This window comes from Halyomorpha halys, unplaced genomic scaffold, assembly GCF_000696795.3.
Source record: "Halyomorpha halys isolate HHAL.00 unplaced genomic scaffold, Hhal_1.1 Scaffold241.1, whole genome shotgun sequence".
Classification (NCBI taxonomy): Eukaryota; Metazoa; Arthropoda; class Insecta; order Hemiptera; family Pentatomidae; genus Halyomorpha; species Halyomorpha halys.
This window is the reverse complement of record NW_027105010.1, coordinates 100,042-116,850: the sequence shown is the minus strand read 5'-3', so window position 1 is coordinate 116,850 and position 16,809 is coordinate 100,042. Positions and strand designations below refer to the sequence as shown.

At 35.4% G+C, this 16,809-nt stretch overlaps 1 protein-coding gene across 2 annotated transcripts in view; it reads left to right on the top strand.

Annotated features, from left to right (window-relative positions):
• Positions 1 to 16,809, top strand: part of LOC106680082 (lysine-specific demethylase 5) — a 64,095-nt gene that overhangs the window by 41,258 nt on the left and 6,028 nt on the right. For both annotated transcript variants that reach the window (XM_067047262.1, XM_067047258.1), the window contains exons 13-14: positions 2,559 to 2,740; positions 7,364 to 7,482. In XM_067047262.1, the coding sequence (XP_066903363.1) occupies positions 2,559 to 2,740; positions 7,364 to 7,482 (301 nt within the window). The remainder of the gene's footprint in view (positions 1 to 2,558; positions 2,741 to 7,363; positions 7,483 to 16,809) is intronic.

The following is a 16,809-nucleotide window of genomic DNA, read 5'->3' as shown; positions in this document are numbered from 1 at the left end:
GCCGAAACGTTGGACGTGTAAATGAAATAAATGTTTTGAGACTATAATTTGGATAGTGTTTTTGAATTATTTTGTTAAGTAAATTTTGATATGGGGGAAAAACTGGTCCACATTGGTAAGATGTGATGTGGGTCGCCATTTGGGTTGGTAGAAATGATCTTGTAACTGTGGCTCGCTGTCTGCCCCATATGTCATGGGTCACCTGATGGATGGTGTGTCGCTGCTCCATGTGCCACACTCGATGCTGGAGGTACTTAGCCAGACATGCTTAGTTGGCCGTGGTACCAAGAAGATCAGGCTCGTTCTCTCTCAAGAGCACACCCCCACTCCTGTTCACCCTCTTGGCATCTAATTATCCAATTATCCTCCAGGTGGTGCTGGATTACTTTTATCCTAGTGGCCTATGGCACCCTCTCCCCCTCTAGTATTTATGAATCTACAGCCCAGCTATATAACCCCAACACATAAATGTTATTCCTGTGGACTGAACACCTCCCCTTCTTTAAAAAAAATATCCACATAATCCTGCATGATATAGTCTCCAGTTCGCTTCTCTACTAATTGCTCCTACCCGTACTCTACCATCCTTTTCTAACCCCTGACAAGTAAATGTGTAACCCCTATTTTGTTATCCCACCGACCTGCACTGTTCTTGACCCTCGTCCCCACTCTACCACGCAAATCACATCCTATAATTGCCTTAAATTCCCAAGGGATGTTTTGACCACATGTACCCTTAGTGTATCTGCCACTCCCCATCAACTCAACCCGATAATTGCCTCCCCTTCGCCGCTATAGGGCCCACCCAGGGTGATTAATCTCAGCCTCTCCAACGCTCCACTGCACAGGATGGTATTTGAGCTACCAGTGCCAATAAGACACTGCAGTCCTCCAACGCTGATGATAGGCAAACCGCAACGCTTTCCTTTAATGCTGCAACTCACTAACTTGCGGCCACCTCTCCTGTGGTACGCACCTCAGATTTGTTCCTCCATCATTCACTCGCCTCGCTACTCTCCATACCCTTTCATATCTTTTCTCGCCTCTCTTCAACTCCAACTCCAACCCGATGTCTCGAACATTTCGGGTGATTCTTTCTCAGATCCGTATGATCTCCTTGAGATTACTCTTCTTCCTACTCTCTGAGCATTCACTTGCATGGATTTGCCCCGGTTCGTATCTCTTCGCCTGAATAGAATACACGCAAAGCATTCATAGCATTTCATCCGGGGGCACTGTGCTAGATGTCCGGTTTTGCCTCAACCATGGCAACTTCGGTCTTCTTTCCTTCCTTCATTTTTCGACTTGCACAGTCCATAAAAGTACGATATCTGGGCAAACCCTCTCGTTTACCTATCTCCCTGGTGAGTTGTACTTTCAGAACCGTTGACAAGAATCCCATGATTACTTGCACCTCTACTATGTTTCTCGTTTTTCTCATCTTCTCTGTTATTTGGTTGAAACGAGCGAGAACTCTTCTTCGGGTATCCATCTGCCACTACTAAACACTTTTTTCCATCTGTCCTTCACCAGGTTCCACAGCGTTTTCTCATCGGTTTGGATTTGGTTTTTGAATGCTCTGTTTTATCCGACAAACCACTGCAGCCCTGAACGAATTTGCATCCACCCTGTCTAGCAGGTTTTCGTTTACTTTTGCCTATATCTGTGCCATCAGAAAATCTCCTCCTTTTATAAAGTGATTTAACACCCATCTTTCCGGTGAACTTGTCTTAATCTGAGACAGCCTTCCTCAAGTCTTGCTTCGAAGCGGTGTGAATTTTAATCCATTCTAAGTTCATATATGCTGCTGCCAAGGTCGTTCCTGGTAGTGGTGGAACCCCCTGACCCTGTTGTGACTCTACCATTGTAGCTGCAGGAGGATTATTGGGCACTGTCAGAACCGCTGCTCTTAAAATGTCATTATTTACCATAAAATATTGGCAGAAGCTGAAAAAAAATAAGAGAGAAAAAGACTCACAAATAAAAGAAGAAAGGAAAAAATAAAACAGTTTCCGGTATCAGGTTTGTTTTACATTATTTGCAAGTCCCGGGTTTCGGCACCAGTTATGAGGAATCGAGATTAAAACTTTTAAAAAAAGGGGAAAGTGGTATACGAAATGAAACACATAAGACCAACTAAGTTACTGATTTATTCTGTTTTGTAATCCTCTATATATACATTCTGGCTTGTTGACATGGGGAGTTTAAGTATTAAGATCCATAATACTTATACTCTGATTATAACTCCCCCCTGCCAGTTTACGAACGATTCCTCGTAAACTAATAAAAAAAAAATCATAACATAAATAAAATACAATGATATATTTATATATGTGTAACAAAACTAAAATAATAATAAAAATTAAATAGACACACTTTTTCTCTTAGCAACACGACACACAAACAGAAAGTAAGAGAAAAAAAGAATTAAAATAAATATCTTTGTTAGTCAACTATCTACATCTCATTATGATTAAATACAATTTATCAATCCAGTCACTAATTTAGACAAATATTAAATATTATTTATTTATTTTTTCTTATTTTTATTTTTGTAGGGGATAAGTGATTCAGAAAATGTATTTTTTGAACTTCTTCCTGATGATGAGCGCCAGTGTGAGGTTTGTAAAACCACATGTTATTTATCTGCTGTATATTGTAGATGTGATCCTACCAAAAGTGTCTGCCTTCTACACTACAAAGATCTCTGTTTTTGTCCTTCAAGAAGACATGTTTTGAGGTGATTGATTCAAACTTTCTTACACAAATGTTAGGCCATAATTTCTGTTGAACAATATTTGTACTATTTATTCAATATTTTATCTTTTCAATTCATTTTTCTATTCTATTGAGGAGGGGAAGGAAGAAATTACTTTATAATTTTTTTTTAATTTCATACACTAATAAAAGTAAATATTTGAACGTGGTTATCAGAAAGGTTCCCTATAGTATTACGGAAGAGGAATTAAAGGTCGAGTTACAATCAAAACAATTTGAAGTTGTATACGTATCCAGAATACTGAATAAATATTTATGTTCAGTATCTATTAAAAATAATGAAAAGGCTAAAGATATTTTTAAATATAACAATTTATTTTCTGCAATAATTATTGTAGAGCCTAAACATAAAAACATTGATATCCCAATGTTTATAAACTGCTAGAGATATGGTCACACCAAAAATTATTGTCATTTAGAATCGAGGTGTATTAAGTGTAAAAGAAAACACCATTTCTCAAAATGCCCATTAAAATTTACATATAACTATTTCTGTGTAAATCATGAACTTGTGCATGAGGCTAACTACAAGGGATGTTAATATCACCAAACCATAAAAAATAAAATAAACTCACCTCCAATGAGCCAAGCACACGTACAACAAATAATAATTCAAACAGACCGGCTACCAGGATCACTTCAAAATTTTCATACATTGATGCTACTCTCCCATATCAAAACTACCCAATATCCTCAGTCCACAGTCAATCAAGACAATGAAATAAATTGTGTAATTTTATTCTCTTCTATAACTAAAATCATTATCGAAGATATCAATCTCTATTTACCACAAATCATGACACATTTATCCACGTTAGTAGCTTCTTTCTTCACGAATAGACCACAATATAAACAAATGCTTATCTTTTGTTACTAATGCTCTCCTGACTAATTCAGCTTTCCTACAAATCAAAGCTGTTTATTACTCTATAAATTCTCAAATAAATATTTTTTATCTGTGACTATCGAACTAAGGAAATTAAAAATTTTAAACTGGAATGCCAATGGCATTTCCTCTCAAAGGAATGAATTTAAAATTTTCCTTGTATCAAATTTCATCGATATAGCCTGTATAACGAAAACACATCAAATTTCAAATTCCAGGTTACAAAATCTAGCATAATAATAGAGATTGTTCGACTCCATCTGGTGGTGTAGCCTTAATAATTAAGTATTATATTAGTTTCACTGAAAATATAATTCCTAACATATTAAATATTGAGATTATATCAATTTTAACACTCATCTGCTTTCGCTGTCATCACAGTAGCTTATAAACCTCCTAACAAAAAACTGCTTCAAGATGAAATTTTAAAACTTTTACCACCAGGTGACCATACTTTAGTTTTAGGTGACATTAACTGCAAAAACATTTACTGTGGATGCCAAAAATCGTATTATAGCGGAAATACCTTGGTAGATATTAGTTCAAGGCACAATATACAAATTCATGAACCATCTTTCTACAGACCAGGTTGTAAACCAGATATTCTTGATATTGTCCAAACATTGTATGCTTCCTATTTCTTCCCATGTGATCACAGCTCTAAATTTGGGCCATATCCCAATATTAATCAATTTCTCAACTAAGATACACAATGAAACAAAGAAAAAATCCCTCAATAATGTAGTGATTGACTGGGAAATGAGCAAAATTCTAGTTAATGAGAAAATAAAACAGAAAAAAAATTTTCCTACCTCTCAAAAAATGTATGCAAGTATAAAGAAACTTAATGAATCTATCTCACATAGTCTATATGAAGCAAAACATAAAACCTTTCCAGTTAAGATGAAATTCATTCTCTAGCAGTTGCCCAAAATCAATTCTATCTCATTCTCCAATACAGAATGTGAAAGAAGTCCAAATATTGACGAGTATTTGAGTCTTCCCCTCGCAACAGTTCAGCTCCCACCAAAATTCATGACACCAATAGAAATCCAAGAATTGATAGAAAGGCTTAAGTAAAGAAAAGTCCTGGTCCAACAAGCTTTCGATAAGGTTTGACATAGTGATCTCCTATACAAACTAAAGAAATTAGACACTCTGAAATAGATATTTGATATTCTGAACTCATCCCTCAATGACCAAACATTTTCTGTCCAAATAACTAACACAAATTCTACCCTCAGACATATCCATGCCGGTACTCCATAAGATTTAGTCCTTTCTCCCATTTTGTTTAACTTTTATCTTCACGACATAATTCAGTCCATGCATACCTTCATAGCGATGTTCGCTGACGATACAACAGTTTTCTCTCGAAATAATGAAATGATAATAACTATAAATACTTTGCAGAGTCACCTTAATGATCTGGAATAATACTTTATTAAATGGATGACCAGCCTAATATTGAAAAATGTAATTCAAAATTTTTTACTTTCAAAAGCCCACCAAATGTACCAGAACTAATTCTCAAAGGTAAAAAAAGTGCAATGGAACCCTGCCAGTGAAGCAGTTTGATCCCTGGGAATTCTTAAAAAAAAATTACAATCGTTTTAAAATAAGCTCCCGAGAATTGCAGTGGATGCCCCTTGGTTTGTAAGAAATAGTCAGTTGCATTGGGAACTACAGATGGAATCAATAGAAAACTTCATGAAAAAACATTTCATAAAATTCCACTCCCAGTTACCTACATTTGAAGGAGCAGTGACTTTACAACTTGGGAAATCCAACCTCATCTCAAAGACTGAAGCCTAGGCTGCTGCAGGACATCCTGTTATGAATTCTATATTTATCTATTCTATTATTGACATCACTACAGTTTTATTTATATTTTCTCTTCCCCTTTTGCCCAAATTAACTTTTTTTTGCCCATTAGGAGTCAATTATTTATTTTACTAAACCTTTTAATGTCATTGTTTCTGTTATTAACTTTTCCTTTTCTCTCTTCTTAAGAATTATTATTTTTATCTATTTATTTTGTTTTATTTTTATTGAAATATATTTTGTTTATAATTTATCATTATTATTCACAATCCTTCAATATTTATAGCATTGCAAATAGTTAGGAGTGTCTTTTGAACAAGATTAACCTCCAACAAGTGTTTTTAACAAGATTAATTAGAACTCTAGAGACTATTTGGAAATCTTAAGGTTCTACCTTATCCCGTAACAGTAACAATACTGAAAATATTGTGCTCAATTTTTTCTGAAAGAAATTTTATAGTGCTAATGGTTAATGAAAAATTAATAATTTAATAAAATAAAAATTATGAAATGTAATGATTTTTTTTTTTTAAGAAATCAGTATTAAGGGAAAATATTCTGGAAGAAGTGCTGCTAAAATTTTGTTTAGTGAAGATTTTTTTTTTAAATTTAATTTCTGATATCAAAGAATCATTAGTTAAAATCACGGTCACTGTGGTGATTGTCACGAAGTATTCTAGTATTGAAGATATGGTATGCAATGTGGTGGTTTATATACTGCATAATTTGATTAAGTTTGAATTTATGGGTTGAATTATGAAATACAAAAGTAACATTGAGTTTTCTGATTTTGATGCTTCAGTATAAATTATTAAAGGATATTATTATTAATTATTTTTGAAGAAAGCAAGAGAAAAATACATAGTCCTCAGAAGGTGGTGTACTACTTTGTGAAATTTGGTAGAAGGTTAGCATGTAGGATTTCAAGTTTGAATTACTGAGAAGCTATTGAAAACTTGATGGGAAGATGTATTTGTGCTTAGAATTCTCTGTATGTGGAAATAATTTAGAAATATTTAATTTTTAAGTGGTTGTTCTCTAAATAAAAAGCAAGATGTACTTGCTTCACAGCAACATTTATTGAGGACCGAACTCGCTTGAATATTGGTGGCAATTTAAATTCTGTTGTGATAAACAGCATCAAGCTAGGTAAGAGACAGTGCTATAAATAAACTAGCCTTTATGAAGATTAGATCAATCCTAAGCTGTTGTAAATTATGTCTGAGGGTGGGACCTGCTTCATAGCAGCATTTACTGAGATTGGGATTCACTTGAATCCTTGTTCCCTCCGAATCCTAACATGATAAACAGCATCAAGATTGATAAAAAACAGAAAATATATAAACTACCCTTTACAAAGATTAGATCAAACCACAACTCCCATAATTTATATCCACATCTCTTGTAATTTATACCTACATATTCATTAGGTTAAGCCCTAAATCATTTATCATAAGAAAAAAATTCGAGTTAGATGATGGATGGATCTGGTAGGAGCGGTCACCTGTTTTTCATATATTCCCCATCTATTTGAACTCTGAGGTGATAGCTCTGTAAAACAATACATTTGTCTGTTATTCCTTTTGGAATTAGTTTGCCAAAGATTTTTATATTTTGTTTTTTATTTAAAGCTTTCTTTGCTTAATTTTAAAGGTTTACTATACAAAATAATCAAATTTTATCTTTCAAATTGTCCTTTTTTTAAAAAAAAAAAAAAAATGTATTGTTTTTTAAATTATGGAGATTTTAAAATTAAAAAACTATTCTTGTTTTCTTGTGACTGCACTCTTAACCATCTTCTTCATAATTTAAATTAATACAGCCAATTATATATATATATATATATATATATATATATCAATTTCCTATTTATAGGTATAGGTATACATTAGATGAACTGCCCATAATGCTTCAGAAGCTGAAACTTAAAGCAGAATTTTGGAATGTGTGGATGTCTAAAGTGCAAGAAGTGATTGATACTCATGAAACAATAGGTAATGCAAAAATTTGATAGTTTCTTATAATATTTGACAAGTGGTTTATCAGTTATACCATTTTACCAATAACAATATTTCTCTTTTTAATTGCTTAGCCATTTAATTTTTTTTTTTTTAGTTGTATACTATAATAAATTGCTAAATGACTTTATGATGACTCTATTCTCCCTATTTTTTAAATGTTGGTATAGATTAAGTTTTTTGTGGTATTATGAACTTTAAAGTAGGTTTTATTGAATTTTATGTATATAAATATTGTATTTTCATTCTATTATTTTTACTTTCACTTACCTTTAAGTGGAACATATTGTAATATTAACAAATTATTTAAAATAAATAAAAAGGAATTTTATAGTTTTCAGTTATTCTCATATCAAAATAGATAGCTTTGAAGATGACAAGGTTAAATAAAAAGATTAAATATTAAATAAATATGAGAATTTTTATTTTAGTATTTATAATATTATAGACTCTTTTTCTCAGGGCGGGTTTCTAGGCAATCAGAACAGAGACTTTTTTACCAATAACACTTAATTAAATTAATATCTCTTTTACAAATGTATTTAATTTTAGGTAGAACAAAACTAATCAATTTTATAGAATCTTCTTTTGATGATTTTCTCAACAAACGAACATGGACTGTTGGCAATCTTACAGTAAACAAACACTAATGAAACAAAGCATTGGTATTCAAACAGTTTTTTACTCACTATCCACCGAAGTGTATTGTTTGGCGATCCAAACCAGGAGTCCCTTTTTCTTCTTTGATGTCTTCTCTTTTCAAGATGTCTCCCACTAGTAGCTAAGGGATCTTCCGGATATCCTGCCTCTAGGCGATGTCATCCATCCTTCCGCCTAAGCAATGAACGAACTAAAACCAAGTTTTCTTCCTTCCCCTTCTCTCGTTAGTTCTCAACATCGATTGTAGCACTACGGTTTTGAGTTTTATCCGATGATTTCCTTTATGAATAATTTTCTTAAATACTTATTCTTAACTTCTATTTTTTCTTAAATGTATTGTAATTTCAATTATGATGGGAAGTTAAAATAAAGTTGTTAAAATATTTGAATCTGCTCAACATGGCCGCGATTCAACGAACTTTTCGCAAGACACCCACTGCCATCTTCATTGTTTTGAATAACAATCTTTCTACTCCATATATGACTGATCAAAATTGGTTAGCTTTCTTTTTTGATTTAACACAACAAATAAACAATATTTAACATTGATACATAAAATCAAATCATTTATATATAAAAATAACTATTTTATCATAAAAGAGCGTATTACAATATAGTAAGGTGAAGTATTGCAAATGTGACTAAGTTTGAATAGATTATTTGATAGATATAAATGTTTTGAGTTCCCCTGGTCCAAATAACCAAGTTCAGTAAAATGATCTATGTGTATGTGAACAGCCTAGCTCAAAAGACGAAAAGTCATATGAAACTGGAATTACTTATGTTGGGCAGGTATATGCCAGACATAACTGCTAATTTTTGATTATAATTGATCAACCACAAGTGGCACCTAGTATTATCAATTTTAAAAATTGTTTTAGGATCTTATCAATAACAGCTTTAATGATTTTGATTAAATATGGTAAACCAATGTACAATCAAGTGGTATTCAGTATCACATAGGTTTTATCCTTATAAAAATAGTCTGACAGAGCTTAAATGACAAATTAAAAAAAATTGTCCTCTAAAATATCTTTAATTGTGTTTGTTTAAATTAATTAACCATCTCTTTTGTTTATTGGTTCTGAAAAATGGATAAATATAAACAATGAAAGGATTTGATGATTAACTTACGGATATAAGAGAAAACATATTTTTCCTAGGTTGAAAACATATTTCCGGAAATTTGAACAGTAATATATACGTATCATATACAATTGGAAAGCCAAATATTTTATAACAAATGATATGAAATTATATGTCCATATAAACCCATGGAAAGTAACAGATAATGATCAAAAATACATCAATAATAGGTCTTTTCCAATATGACCTTGACCATTAAACTGGTGGGTACATGCACAGTCCGTTTAACTATTTTACCAGTCTGATTTATGTTTTCTTGTCACAATAATTATTAAATTGTTAGTTTTTAATTTCACTTAATCTATATTCTAGCCTTTCTGTTAACATGACGACCAAGTCCATAAAATTATTCTTAGTATCTTGATATTTTCAGTGTTGATTCTATAGCAATTTAGCATTGAATAAATGGTTAAGAGTAGAATACAAATTTTACTAAACTGTTATATTTTTGTCATACTTTTACAAAAGAAAAATTTTTCATTGAGAAATATTAAAAGTTAAAACCACTGAAATTTGAGTTAGTCAATCTGTCTACTAAAAGGCTCATTTGGAAAATTAGTACAAGAAAGTATTGCCAAAAGTGAATGATATAGAAATATCTGTTCTGGAATGAGCATTAATTTCAATATTCTTAATAATAATAATAATCCTATCAATTGTAAAGTAATAGGATTAATTTATTAAAAGGAGGGTGTTAAATGAAAGTTATATAATGTACTGGTACTGGTAATGGTGGGGGAACAAGTCCGGCAAGTGGGCCTATTGGTCCTTTTTGCCATCCCCAAGACAAACCAATGGAATAACTCTTTATGTATCTTATTCCTCTATATCGAACCTTTTCGTCTTTCTAATGAAATTCAAAAGGGACTCCTAATCTATAGAGGAAGCCTCATTTCCTTTAATTCTATCAGAGCCTAATAGCCTGTATCTTAATGACGCATACCTACCACAATCTGCTATGTAATGTAAGGCAGTCTCTGGGGCCTGTCCGCATAAGCAGCAGGTTTCATCATGAACTACTCCACATATCTTAAGATGTCTTTTAAGTCTGCAGTGGCCTGTCAGGACTCCTATTAATAATCTGAGTTCGTTTCTGTTAAGGCCTAGCAGCCACTTAGTTTTAGAAGTAGAGGGTTTAGTTATTAAATTCTTGGCCTGTCTCAGCCCTATACAGTCCCTCCACTCCTTACCGGCTTTCTTCCATGTCCAATAAAGAACTACTTTTCTCTGATAACTTTTAGAGATGCCTAGGAATGGTTCTGGTCCTATAGGTGGGTGCTCAGCCCCGTTTCTAGTAAGCTGATCAGCTTTTTCATTACCTGTGATTCCCTTGTGACCTGGGACCCAGACAAGCTGAAGCTTCTTTAAGCACACTAGTTATTCTAAGGCTTGTTTACACTCTCTTACCAAATTAGAGGTGACTCCAAGGCTTGAAGGGCAGACAGACTATCTGAAAAGATGGTGATACCAGTCCTTTCACAGCTAGTGACTTCGGGGCATGAAGCTGCTGACAAGATGGCAAACACCTCTGCCTAAAAGACATTCGAGTGCTTGCTAAGTGGGAAGCTTAGTTCTATGCCTAATTCTTCAATGTAAACCCCTGCCTCCATTAGTCCTGTCAAATCCATTTTTGATCCGTCAGTGAAACAGGGCAGATAATCTCCTGGGGTTTCCACTAAACCCTGTACCCAATGCTCTAACTTTGGGTGTAAGTAACTAATCTTAGTATCTAATATGGTTGTTTTCTATGTTGTCTAGAAACTTGTTGTCTAGAAGTGGTGAGCAGTATTGTAGTATTGGTAACTCGCTTTCCACCACTTTAGCTATTGTCGCTTGATCAGTAGCTTCTCCTGTCTCTGTCCACTATCTATTTTCTCTCATTCTTAGATAAGCTAATACTGCTTCCCCCTTAATCAATAAGTGGAGTGGTACTAGAGAAATAAGGATTTCCAATGCCTTAGTAGGTGTTGTGCGAAATGCCCCAGTTATGCCAATACATGCCATCCTTTGGATCTTACTGGCCATTCGCACATGGGAAGCCCTTTGCAGGGCTGTCCACCACACAATACTTCCATATTAAATTCTCGGTCTTATTATCGCTGTATAAATCCAATGCATAACCTTTGAGTTAAAACCTCAGGTAGTGCCAACAGTGCGTCTTACTTGCCAAAAGACAGCACTGATTTTTCTGTTCATTTCTGCCAAATGAGATCCTCAGTTCAATTTTGCGTCAAAACTAATTCCGAGGTATTTGACCTTTTGGCTTAATTTAAGTCGATTGCCAAAAAAAATAGGGGTTTGAAATATGCCCAATTTCCGCCTACTGGTAAATAGAATCAACTCTGTCTTTGATGGGTTTCCTGAAAGCTTCATTTCAGTACACTGTGTCTGTACTACGTTACATGTGACTTGCATAAGTTCCATGATAGTACTCACGAAATTTCCTCTAATGAGGATCACTCCATCGTCAGCAAAAGCTTGCGCGAATATCCTAGCATCCTCAAGTCTTCTCAATAAGCTGTTCATATAACTAGGCACCATAGCAACGGTGAGATGTAACTCCCTTGAGAGCATCCAGTTACTGCCAGTGCCTGTAGTCTAGTACCATCTTCCGAAACTACAATAATTATATTATTAAGAACAAATCTGACCCATCTGATAATTGCATTCGGGGCAGAATTGTCTAATAAGGCTTTACTGACTGCCTCAGGCCTTGTTTTATCGAATGCCCCTTCTACATCGAAAAAGAGTCCTAGAGCGGACTCCTTATATAATAAGGCCTTTTCAATCCTTCCTACCGAGGAGTGGAGTGCAGTCTCAGTTGATTTTCCCTGGAGATATGTGTGCTGTCTTGGATGAAGGGGGTTGGTTGGTAGCACCTTGCTTGTAAGGAAAACTGCCACCAACTTCTACAGGATCTTAAATAGGAAGCAGGATAAACTAATGGGTCGATACGCTTTAGCGACACTATAGCCCTCCTTCCCAATCTTAGGAATGAAAGCTATTAGTGATTTCCTCCAAGTCTCTGGTATATATCCTAAAGCTAGAGAGGCTGTAAGAAGAGCCTTAATCTTGGGGATTAGGATATTAAGGCCTTCCTTGAGCATATATGGGAGAATACGTCTGTTCCTGGGGCCTTATAAGTTTGAGCTCTACCTCTGCCCACTTAATGGCTAATACCCACTCCTCCTCATTAGCCTCTCTGAAGGACTTCATGTTTGGAGGGTTGTCTACTGTTCTGTGCTGGCAACCTGGAAAGTGTGTGTCCATTAAATGGGACAAAGTTTCCTCTAAGCTAGAGGCCCACTTCCTATCTAGTTTCCTTAATGCACCTAGTGGCTGTTGACCATTGCTTCCTAAAACTTCATTAAACGAGAGGCTTCCGGCGTGGTTTCTATGTTGCTGCTGAACTTGCGCCAGCTATCTCATTTATGTCTTCTTAATTCTCTTTTATACTTATTGGAGGCAGCCCGGTATACATTTCAGTCCGTCTCTAACTTTGTTTTATAAGCTTTATTATAGGCTTTTCTTGTGTTTTTTTGTAGTTTAGTCAATTCGATTGACCACCATCTGACTTTTTTACTAGGCTCCCTTTTCAATGGACAAGCCTCCTGGTAGGCTGATATAACCATTCTTTCAAGTAGGCTAGATTCAATGTCTAGCTGTGATCTGGAAAGTCTTTCTACCGCTTAGGGTGAGTCGCCTTCCAGCCTCGCTGAAGAGACCCCAGTCTGTATTTCTCGGGTTGCTCTTCATTGTGAGTAGAGGTTTCTCAGCTATAATCTTAAATGAGATCAACCTATGGTCAGATAGTGTTATGTCTGAGGTTACCCTCCAGTCTTTACAAAGGCTTTTAATCCTGCTTGAGGCCAGCATAATATCGAAAACCTCGTCCCAAGCTCTTGTAACAAAGGTTGCTTCGCCCCCTCTGTTAAGTATTTCTAAGGCTGTTGAGGCTAAAAATCCCAGCAAGACTTCGCCTCGCTCATTGGTATCTGTGCTTCCCCACAATAGGTGGTGAGCATTAATATCTCTGCCAATTAAGAGTGGTAAATCTACCTCCCTAGCGTACCGGAGAAGTTTTTCTAAGTATTGGTAGGGTGGATCTAAGCTATGAGGGACATAAACAGATCCTACTAACAATTTAATCTTATTAATACCAACCTTGATGTTTAGTACCATGGTCGTGGTGTCTTAGGTATTAAACTGAGAGAGAGGCAGCACCTGAAGGTCCTTGGAGACCCAGATGCAAGTCCTCGGATTATCCTTCCGCCTATACCCCCTAATCCTCTAATAGTCCCTCTATAACATTAAGGTTCTTGGATTAGTACGAGGGTCGATTTGACCGCCGAAAGTGACTTGGCTAATTCTGCAGTAGCTGACTTATTGTGTTGAATATTAATTTGTCTCACCTTGATCATTGATGTGGCAGATAAGGAGGAATATAGGAAAGGCTAGCACCTACTGGCGCTTACCCTTCCTTTGCTCCTCCTGAGGGAGGTGGCTGCCCTTTGTTAAATAGACCGGCGCCCTCCATACGGTCAGTCGAACCAACTGGTATCTCTGCTGCCAGTCATTAGCTTCCAACTAGGCGATCATGTTACTAGGGACCTTGAATATTGCTCTAAGGTGGTCTGGATCGCCTTCCGCACCCACAAACTGCCACTGATCAGTTCTTACCAGGTCCTCGTTCTGGGTCTCAAGAAACTGGACCAATCTGCCGGGTTCGATCACCTCGGCTCCCAACCCAATAACAATTTTAGTGGGCCATGGAGCCTGGACGGACACAACCTTTGGTCTGTGAGAGGTACCCATTCAAGAAGCCAGTCTCTCGTCTCATTAGAACATGTGAGGAGAAACCAACCTGGATCCGCCTGGAGTCTGGAGTTGTCGAACACCAGTGGTCTCCTCCTAGGATGTGGCTCATTCATCCTCATCTCAATCTCAGAGATGTGGAGCCTTCGAATAAGTAGGGTTTCCTCCTGTGTAATGGAGGCACCCTTTTTGCTCCCCATAATGACTACCTGGAGAGCTCTCTGCGCCACTTCTTTGTAAGTCTTGGGTTTCCTTCCTGCAGAGTAGAAGGTCCAGCGACAGGGTCACTGGTGCTCCTGTTGGACTCTCCAATAGATTTAACCCTCTTCTTGGCCTGTCGGCAGGTGGGGAGTCCACTGGTCTCTGTCTTTTAGCACGGACTTGGAGAAGGCCCACTCTTGAGATGGGCGGCTTGCTCTCCTCTGGGAAGCCTGGGCTTAGCAGCCAACTCACTCCCCTCTTCACAGCTTATGTCTTCTTCAGTGTTTTCGGTCTGGGAAGACTGCTCCCCATCTACTTCCATTGCAACTGGCACTTTCGGCTGCTCTTCTTTTAAATCATCCATTGTGTTTTTGAAAAGTTCTATAATGTTTCTTGAATGGTGTTGGAGTAGGTATGCAGCCATTCCAGCTCTCAACCCCACCATGCTGAAAAAGCTTGCTCCCTTGAGTGGAGTCCAGTAGCCTCAGAGGAGCAACTCCGGAACGTGCAACAGGGTCCCATCCAGTCACCAATTGGCACTACTACAACATCCGAACTTTTACACTGAGTTGATAGAGCAGCCGCTCCTTCTGGATTAAGAGGAGCGGGTTCCTGTATTATCTCAGCGGTCGTATATAATGTGTACATTATATCTATAATGTACCATTTTTATTATATTGTTTTTTTTTTTAATTTCTAAAGCCCCAAATTTTAATTCCCTCACAATGTCCAAAGCTGAATGTGACACTTGTTGGAGCATGTCTCAATAAGTATCTTGATTGAGAAAGTATTTTTACAAACATTTGAACTATTGTCTTAATCAATTTAAAATTACCATTCACATTCTACTGTCTAAAGATTTTATGTAATTCCTAAATTCTGGTGGTATTTTGGTGATAGAGTTGATAAAAGTTCTATACTAATTGCTTATTTTTCCTGCTGTTTTCCATGTTTGTTACTTATTTTTGAATTGAATAATTCAGTTGTCACATGGTCTTCACCATGTAAACCAAGCACTGTTAGGTGGCTGGTATTTTTATTAGATATGATTCCCTCATTCGCTTATACTCAAATAATTTTTTAAGATTTTTTTTATTGTATGCATTTATAAGCCAGAAAAAGTAGTTTCAAATAAAAAAAACACCACTTCACATGTTCTTTTTTTATCTTTGGTTCTAATTTGTTTTTGTTTGTCTAGTTTGTGATATTTCGTAAGGTTTAAATGACCATAAAGTACTTCTAAGTTTTCTGTAGATTCAAAAAGTCATGTTGAAGTCATTGCAATTTTCAAAGAAAAACTATAATATTTTTTAATTGAATAAATAATAATCATAATGAGCTACTGAGGGTTTTATTCCATTCAAAAACCAACTACAAATTATTGCAGATTTTTTAAGAAGCATTATGTGAACATTCAATTGTTGAAAAAAAAATTCTCTAATTTTATCTGTTCTTTGGAATGGTCCATATAAAAAATAAGCACTTTTCTATTCAATTTCGAGATTGCTGTTTATTATTGTAGTATTTTTTAATTGATTAAATAATGATCATGATAAGCTGCTGATGGTTTTATTCCATTCAAAACCATCTAAAGATTATTGCAAATTTTTATAGAAGCACTATTTGGCCATTCAATTGTTGAATTTTTTTTTTTTATTTAACAATTTTTTGAGAATGGTCTACATAGGAAATAAGTATTTTTCTATTCAGTTTTGAAATTGCAGTCTATTATTTTGAGTAAAATATGTGTTAGCCGTATTCACTCACATTTGTGTTTCGGACAATGTCCTTTCCATTTATTTTGTGTTATTAGAAGTTCTATCTGTGGGAAATGATAACTAGAAAACTTATTATTAAATCCAATACCCAATATACAGAGATGGACATTCAAATAGCCATATGGAAAATTAAATTGAATTAATCTAAGTCAGTGCATGTTGAGTTTTAAAAAAAGAAAATCTACTGATTAGTTAATATCAAAGTGATCTGCTATTCAAATCAGGCCCAATACCTCAGGATGACATGAGATAGAAAGAGCATGTAAAAAAAAAGTAGTACTGCTAAATTTGGTATACCAAAAAATGTATTGGCTATTAAGCAGAAAATCAAATCTATTAGTCTATAACAAGCTTGTCATTTACAAACAGGCCCTAAAACCTATTTTGACTTATGGAATCTAACTGTGGGGATGCATGAGGGACAACAACAGACAAATCATAGAAAAATTTCAAAATAAAGTGCTTAGGGGAATAGTCATTGAACCCTGGTACATCAGAAATTATGATTGTACCAAGATCTTAAAATACCTACTGTTGAAGAAGAAATAAAAAAAATCACTCAGTAACATCAAAAGGACAACAATGCTTAGGCCATTCATCTCCTCAATGTTAATACCCTAGTAAGAAGTCTGCAATGACAAAAGCCCTACAAGCTTGTGTGGTAATGTGTGACCGACGAACAGGAAAGTGTACTTGTTAATCG